This window comes from Fragaria vesca, linkage group LG5, assembly GCF_000184155.1.
Source record: "Fragaria vesca subsp. vesca linkage group LG5, FraVesHawaii_1.0, whole genome shotgun sequence".
Taxonomy (NCBI): Eukaryota; Viridiplantae; Streptophyta; class Magnoliopsida; order Rosales; family Rosaceae; genus Fragaria; species Fragaria vesca.
Genome location: NC_020495.1, coordinates 18,922,258 through 18,931,021, shown reverse-complemented (window position 1 = coordinate 18,931,021; position 8,764 = coordinate 18,922,258). Strand labels below are relative to the sequence as shown.

General features: G+C 37.2%; 1 protein-coding gene across 1 annotated transcript; it reads right to left on the bottom strand.

Annotated features, from left to right (window-relative positions):
• Nucleotides 1–936: 936 nt before the first annotated feature.
• On the bottom strand, nucleotides 937–6,109 carry LOC101311377 (pyrophosphate--fructose 6-phosphate 1-phosphotransferase subunit alpha-like). The gene is made up of 19 exons (XM_004300042.1): nucleotides 5,956–6,109; nucleotides 5,118–5,290; nucleotides 4,808–4,920; nucleotides 4,586–4,660; nucleotides 4,380–4,493; nucleotides 4,227–4,294; nucleotides 4,026–4,109; nucleotides 3,699–3,752; nucleotides 3,461–3,541; nucleotides 3,290–3,383; nucleotides 3,139–3,212; nucleotides 2,822–2,932; nucleotides 2,696–2,740; nucleotides 2,558–2,614; nucleotides 2,282–2,386; nucleotides 2,086–2,202; nucleotides 1,801–1,907; nucleotides 1,538–1,703; nucleotides 937–1,318 (listed from the first exon to the last, which is right to left on the bottom strand). The coding sequence occupies exons 1-19, from the start codon at nucleotides 6,043–6,045 to the stop codon at nucleotides 1,190–1,192; spliced, it is 1,857 nt and encodes a 618-aa protein (XP_004300090.1). The 5' UTR covers nucleotides 6,046–6,109; the 3' UTR covers nucleotides 937–1,189.
• Nucleotides 6,110–8,764: the final 2,655 nt, after the last annotated feature.

Genomic DNA, 8,764 nt, shown 5'->3' with positions numbered 1-8,764 from the left:
TTTTTTTTTTTGTGAAAGTCAATGTCTATTATTGTCATTTTGTATGAGGTTATATTTATAATTCAATAAGTCAAAACATGTGGAGGTATACTGAGTAAATCTGGAGGTCCCAATAGCCGCACTCTAAACAAAAAGTTGTCTTTGTTTTTATAAATTGTCTTCATTTTCAAACATTTTACAAAAGTTTTCTTCGTTTTTAAAAGGATTAAATTTAGTTTACCCTATTTAGGTTTGAGTCCAACATCATGTTAGTCTTGTTGTTTCAATTTGATCAAGAACAATCTTTATCAGGTAAACAACTTAAATATTACAACTTCGTGAGTCGAACCTCTCACTTACAAACAGGAAACTATGCCGTTAGACCAAAAGGTACTAGGCTGATCAAGAACAATTTTGAACTTTCTAATTTCATCAATTGTATCAAATTTCTCTTGTTATTGTCCAAACTCTTAATTTTAATGATGTGGTCTACTTTGGGGGATAAATTGACTATTTGAAGCACATTTGACTCCAAAATTTGAACATTTTGCCATAATCATATCTTTATAATATGTGGTAATTTAGAGGCAAGATGTGCTTAAAATGACAATTTCATCCATTAACGTAGGCCGCATCGTTCAAGTTATGTTTAACTTGGACCGGAGCGAGTGAAATTGTACAAGACTGATGAAATTAGAAAGTTTAAGGGTGTTCTTGATTAAATTGAAATAATTAGGACATGATGTTTAACCCAAATCTGGATGGGTTAAACTGAATTAAATATTTTTTAAAATTCAATGTTCAAACTGAACGAGAATGAACTAACCGAGGCAGCAGTAAAGCTGAAAGATATATTCAATGAATTTATATTTCATTATAGTTTGGTACTTGGCAATCATCACTAAATTGTCCAGATAAAAAAAAGTTCAAATATAATTTCATGACTGCATGTTATGAAAGAAGAAAAAGACCAGAGAAGAAAAAGACCATATCACCTTATTATCACAAAAATCGTTTCATCTGTGCCAAAATTTAATATAACTCGATTATTTTTAACAGTGTTAAATCAAAAGGGGAAAAATTCCAAATCTAATTATTGCCATAATTTGACACTTCCAAACCTATAGTTCCTCATATGAGACATGGGAGATGTGAAACATTTAGCACTCTCCCTGTACAGCAGCTTGATCGAAGAACAAGAAAAATGCTCTTAAAGAGATGACGGGGCATTCAATGAAGATGAAGACATAACGGTTAGGACTTCTGATACGGAGCCCATGACGCTCAATGCTGCTTTCAGAACCTCCTGTGAGCATCCAGGCTTCACAATGGTTCGAATCTGAAAAGAAACGGGGAAAATCCATCAAAACTAACCATGTATGCCAACAGAAGCCACACCAACATAATAAACAGCAATTATGTCTACAAAAAAGTTACAGCAACGCATACTTGCAACCCAACATATAGGAATTCCAAGACTGTCAATAAATGATTACAATATTCACAACAAACCAGCAATTGATTACAGTTTCTCAAATGAGTCTAGCGTAGTGAGTACCTGGTCAAGATATTCCTGCAATTTCTTGATGCGCCCCATGTAATCCTGGTCTTCAACGCAGAGTGTTACAGCCTTGGAATCGGCACCAGGACCTTCAAATTGGAGAGGCCCTGGATTTCTGTAGATATCATCCAGCAGGAATTTTGTAGCGTTTTGCCTCAATAGCCTGAAACCAAAGTCAAAAAGCAGTGTAGAGTGAGGGAGGGGGTGGGTGGATATCCTCAGATTAGCATGCCTGCAGAAAAGCTTTCTACATTACTTACTCGTATGCTTTGCCTTTCAAATCTACGGTAGCAGGAAATATGCCAGGTTTTCCAATAGATGCAGCAGACCCAGGATTTTGAGACCAGCGCTTTACGGACATCATGGCCTAAATCAATGTAACCAAATGCAGTCAGATAGAGTTAAAATCCTATTATTTGGTCGCAAATGAAACAGAGTTAATGTCTTGACCACTAAAACACTGAGGTACTTAAAAGGACTGGCAAAATAATTTACAAAAGCCAATATTGAAAACATAACATAATAAAGTAAAAATGAAAACCTACCGTAAATGGAGTAGCACCACAACGCCACTTGTTCAAAGGATTTTTCAGATTAGTTACAGTTGCCATGTAACCATTCAAACCAGCTGCAAGCATGTGGTAGCAGATGTGCCCAAGAACCTGCAAGAGCATAAATCATATTAAACTGAAGGATACTGTAACAAAATAGGCTGTGATGAAGAGACCCTAGGCAACATACATAGGCATAGTCACAATCGAACTTTGATGGTAAAGACCCCCGAGCCTGATAACCGAAAAAGTGGCAGATAGCATTGAACTTCTTCCCCTTGTATGTGCCTTCTTTCTGTTGAAAACCAGACAGATCAGAACTAACAGTTACTCAAAATCCCGCATTTTCATGAAGATTCACCATCTTTAACTGATTAACTTTTTACCTATAAAAATGCCTATATGGAATTTAAAACATTTGGCGAGAGAGAGAAAGAGATAGAGAGAAGATATGCAGGAATCATACTTGGCGCTTGTTCATCTCCACCTCCACAAGATGTGCAAGAAGTTTCTCTGTCTCAATCTGTATAAAGGAAAAAAAAAACTGATCAAAAATCTGAGTTTGTATTCAATTAAGAAACCAGGAATATTTGCAGTTAATTACCTGAGATAACTGTGCAGAGTCATCTGATTCAGGCAAAAGAAGCAGCTGTTACACAAAGATGAACCACATTATTCCTCAATAATACTAAACGGATGGTGTTTATTAAACATAATGGCGAATTGGAACCTGTTTCTTGATAAAATGTGGCAAAAATTCAAACAAAGCAGATGCCCATGGTGAGAGTTGAGACAAAATCTTATCAGCAGAAACTCCTTGCCTATACAAACCATGAATTTCCTGTCCAGTATTTAATAAATAACATTAGGATACAAATTTCAAGAGAGAAAACATGAAATAAAGTTCAGTAATTGCATAAAAACATCATCACTTAATAATAATCAATGGTTCCTTGGTCAAAACAATAACCAAGGGAAGAATTATTGAAGACATGAAGTGTACACTTTTATAAGCAAGACAGAGGAAAAGTATCTATGTTCAGTTACCTTCAGGAGGGCATACACTTCAGGAATGCTTTCTATAAGTCCTTCTGGTAATAGGATGACACCATGATTCTTGTCTGAACAGGATAAGAGGAATTAGGATAGAAACATGAAACCCAACAATGATAAGAATGCAACAAAACTTATTAGGAACCTTGTGCGGCACGGTCTTGGACGGCATCACAGATTCGAGTTGCAATGTCAAAAAGCGTTAGCTTGGATGCAGCCACCTCCTCACCAAGAATTACCTGCAAAAAGCATATAATTTAATACTGGGAAATAAATTAAGAACACTGGAGGATGAAAAGAAATAAATAATACTAACCAAGTTTGGATGAGATTGAAGGGTGCACTCCAAGGCAACATGTGATGCTTTCCGGCCCATGAGTCGAATGAAATAATAATACTGGAAATACAGAGGTTCAGTTTATTTAGATGAAAAAACATGATCACCATAAAGAAACAGAATAGAGATATACATGAAAGCAGTTAAGAACACAGAACAGACTTACAAAATGACAAGCTCACTTAGGAAAGAAAATTGGGCCAAATGAATAAGATACCTTTTCAGCAGAAAGAGCATCTGTGCACATATTGCTGATGAGCTGGGAATTGACCTGTGTACAAGAAAGAGCAGAAGTTTCAATTATCAAATGACATCAATAAAATGTATCACACGGACTAATTAAAACAAATGCCAGACAAGAACAAATGGTTATTCTATGACTAAAATCAGTGTGATGGAAAACTATGCTCCTGCCTAACCTTATTTGTTCAAATCACTTTAAGAAATGCACAATACTGTACAGAGTGACACTACATAAAAGAAAAAACTATCTTAAAGGGACTTGAAAAAACTATCTTAAGTGCCCACATCATTTGACTAATACCTTGCATACTGTATCAAAACCAACATTAGCTTCCACAAACTGGTTTTTAAGATCTCCGTTCATAGTGACAGGAACTCCAACCACCTGCAAAAGATTTGGAAGGTGCCAAGTACAAAAATCAGACAATTGCATCGGAAGTACCAAGTTTCAACATAAATGAGAAAACAGAATGTTATGTTACAGATATCAGTTGCAAAGTACCTTTGTCTGGCATTTTGCTTCTGCGAATGTCTCTGCAAGCTGAGCAGCATCAGTGTTTGATGTCACCCCTTCAAGAATATCAAACATCAGGACTTATCTCATGTGTGTATAAGCATATGCATGGACTAGCAGAACCTTAGGCATGAAGTTTACCTCCAATTATGACAAGGCCAGCCAACTTCAAAGCATTGCATGCAGTTAACGTAGCGTTGACTTGCTCCTTTGTTCTAATTTGATCTTTTGTCCGTCCAAGCAAATCATAACCACCTGGTCACACACAACAATACCAAATAGCTCTTTAGTTTCAGCGTACAAAAAGAATCCCAAAAGCAGTCAAATTTCATGCTATCACTTCCAACCTTGATTTTTGTAGGTGGCAAGAACATCATCTGTTATCTCAAGAGTTTTCTGTGCAAATAAACCTTCAGATCCACCTGTTAACAAATAAAAGGATCATCTTTAGTAGGGGCCATCTCCGTGATGAGGAAAACAGATATTTTACAAGCACAAATACATGTCAAAACAAAGTGCAAACAACAGAAACCTAAATACAAAGACCCAAAACAGTGAATACAGCTTACCCAAAAACCCAAGTAAGGTACTGTTGGGGTTATGAGTTTTGAGAGCCTTGAGAAGTCCCCAGATGACATTGTGTCCTCCAGGAGATTGTCTCCCACAAAAGACAATTCCAACCCTGTTAAAACAAAATAATTCAATATTAGCATCGATTGAAATGGATCAAACAAAATAATTAGACTTAAACACCACCATATTAGTGCATTAGTATGCAATAAAACTGATAGATCTCCAAGAGAGGCGGTCATGTACCCATTCACAGCGAAAAATAAAAAATGAATATCAGTACTGGTAAAATGCAACATGTGCACATACCTCATAGCCGGATGCTCTGAAATAACCTGAGCACCAGCAACTTTTGCAGTTGCCCTCAGAAAGTGAGCCAAAGGCTGACCATAAGTGTTTGGAAAGTATCGGCTAATGGTATTGGCATCTGTGGGGTCTGCCGCTGTGGTTGTGTCCCCAAATTCAACTCTTACAGTAGTTCCCTGCAAAATGATACTTACACACAATCTCAGTATAAAACTTCAGCACGATAGAACAAAAGGTGCACCAGATTCAATTACATTTTATCTCATCACGCCTAAAAATATAAACATAACAAAAAACTTCATGCAACAAAACTGGAAAATCCTCAAAACATTTGAAGATTGCATAACAAATACACTCAACTTTTGCGTAGGAATTCAATAAATCTTCCGAAATATTACACTAAATGAAGCATGCGAATCTCATGTAAATATTATGACGCCGTGGACTTGAATCCTTATTCATGCTTTCATAGAACCAAAACCTTTTCATTTTCGGCTCTTATAATGTTAGGTAGACACTGTAGAACAGTAGAACCATCCTACTATAAATTCAAACATACAACAGTGATTTTCGCAACACTCAAAGTAAATCCATACGCAATGCAGCAGACTTATTTCACGAAACAAATATCACATCCAAAAATCAAAACACATAGTAAACCACAGATTCAAATTCAATCACACAGTTTCCATCAAACTTCTACGTTCCTAGATACACAACAGATCCAATCGTAACCGGATCTGAAATTCAAATAGAAAAAAACAACACCGAGAAACACTAGAATCAAGATCAAAACGACGAAAACAGGATTGAAAAAGAGAGAGAAAGAGCGGAGATGGACCTGGAGGCAAGGAGGAAGGTCCGGCTGGTATTGAGATCGGAGCTTCTGGACGGCGGAGAGCTCCCGGGGAATGCCGTAGTCGGAATCCATGAGTAGTGAGAGAATTGGAATTGGTTGGTACTGTGGTTTGGTGGAAAGTTAGTAGTAGCACTATAGAGAAGGCGTGGGCTTCAACAGAACGATTTTATAGGGGGCAAAAAGCCAAATGGACCAGGCCACCCCTGGCGATACAACCAACCAACTTATGCGGACTCCGGTTCTGGTACTTTCACCCATCGAATTTCCAAATATGCCCTGTGTTTTTTCTGTTAGTTACGTCATTTCCCTCCCATCCTCTATTACCTTATTTGCTCCCCTACGTACGCTTAATTTTATTTAAGGCTTTACCTGCTAACCAAGAAAAATCAGACCAAAAAGGCAAGGAAAAACATACCAAGGAAGGGTCTTGTTGGCTCATAGATTCATTAGGTGGTAATAATCAGGATTTTCTTTATTACCAGATTGTGCCTCAAGATTTTGGTATTAATTACATCTTTTTGATTTGTTAGCCTTTTGTTTTTCTTTTCTATGTGATGTTGTTAGATGTTTTGTCTGATCCATTATTTTCTCTACATTATTCGTCAAAATAGTACATGGTTGACTTTCAAAAACCATTAATAATTTATTTTTGTTTTTTTCACCTCAATTTTGGTTTGGTTGTGTGGTTTACATACTAATATGAGAATGATATATATAGCCAAGCATGAAAGGCCTTTCTACTGCCTTTCATGTTTGATTAATTGTGGGGATTATATTTCGACCATTAAACTATGCAATTTTGAGGTTTTCATGAAGGCCAGGCATCACTTATAGATATGCATGCAACTAGATTGGTGGTATAGACATAAATGGTTCTAAGTTTTCTTTGTTATGTATTTAATCAAACATAGTTAGACAGTCTAGTTTGTCTATCTATTTGATCTAACTTTTTAAAATTAATAACAAAAACGTTGGAGTTTCGCATGCGATCTCTTGGAAAACACCAAAAGCTTAATCAAATAATAGAAGGGTATTAATCTCTTTATACTACGTACAAGTCATTTAGGTTCGATACTTCGATCCTAATTCATCAACCCACCAACAGTATTCAAACATGAAATATATAGAAATTTACAATATTATTATGTTTTTTCTTGTCTAGACAGTTTTGAATCTTCTAGAATTCTGATGAAACATTTCAAAAACGTATGAGACTATGAGCATGACAAAGTGAAAAACCCGTACCCTTTTCTGTTGGTGGCCAAGGTAGTTCAAAGTTTTACTATTACAAAACCATGGATACCAAAGTAGTCCTAGCTAAGTTCTCTGACTTATTCTCTCCATTACACAACCAGGGACATGGTTTTCTATGACATAGAAAATTATAGGAGATGAAAGATCCAAATAGAACCTGAAGAAACCCTTTCATTTTCAATCCTCAAGTTGATCAGAATATGGAGCAATAAAAAACATGCATTGCAAACCTTAATTTAGGTTTGATCGAGATTGACGACAGAGGAGCACCAAAACCCTGACGTAGAATCACCAAGCTGAAGGGCAATAACGTAATCACGAAAACAACAAAAGAGGGCAATCTGGGGAAGAGGCTGATTTCATAATGCCACGTCATCAGTAAACTGACTGGAAGATGGGGAATTTGGTTTGGGAGTTGGAAAAGGGCAGAGCCGCAAAAAGGACACGGGAGCATCTCTGGACGCACATTCGGTTACAATATGCGGTTAAGGGCATTTGCGTAATTCGGCATGGGGCACACTGTCTTCTCCTACCAAACTAACTGCGTTAACTAGACGAAATAAGAACACACTCGTCATGCATCTGTATGATCTACCTAACACTCAGCTATCAATCCCCCTTTTCAAATCTCTATCAACGCGAAGAGGCATATTTATATCGGATCTATATCTAAGCTTAGAATAATTTTATCTCTTTCTCAAATAAAAATGCATTTCTATGAATCTTCGTATCTGTTTCTTTTTTCTTTTTAAGGTGGAAAAATCTTAATTATAAGCGTGTGTGATCCTATGTTAAGCAATTCATTTTTAGTGTAGTTACCGGAAACATAATTGAAATAAATCTCTTCAAAACCTTATGAATGTCAAATTATTGGTATAGTCATGATGCATTTTTTATTTATTTCAGTGGTTTTTTACTCATCCTGAAACTCTATCAAAGGTTATTCCGTAAACGTCGGTACTAAGGTTTTGAAAAAAAATTACTCCTCTCTCGTTCGGCTGAGCCAGGGTGCTAGTGTCGGTCTATGACCGTGCCGGCGTATGTTGGGCGTGGTTGGATAAGAATTCTAATCATTGGATCGGCTGGGCTTGCAGATTAGGATTAGAAAGGGTCGTTCTCCTTCTCTATCATTACGAGACGGGGACTACATAAAGGTATGTGGGCGGCCATGGCTCGGATTTTATCGGGATTGGATGTTTGATGGGTTGTGCTAGTGGCTTGTGTGGCGGTCGGAGGGCCTGTACTTGATGGGTAATTCAGATTGGTACTTTGATTGGCGATGTGGGACGGTTTTTCTACGGTGCTTCTAATTATTCAACTCCGGTTTAGAGTGTGGATGGTTTTTCGGCGGCACAAGCGAACGGTAGCTTCTCGAGGGTCTAATGTTGGTGAGGGAGCTATGGTGATTGTGGTGGTGGAGCAGCGATGCATCGACGGTTCTTCTAGTCTTTAATTTGCCCCTTAAAAGGAGCCAATTATTTATAGACTGTTCTAGGATATTCTCTATGTGTGTCTTGGCCTTATGCCAATAGGATAT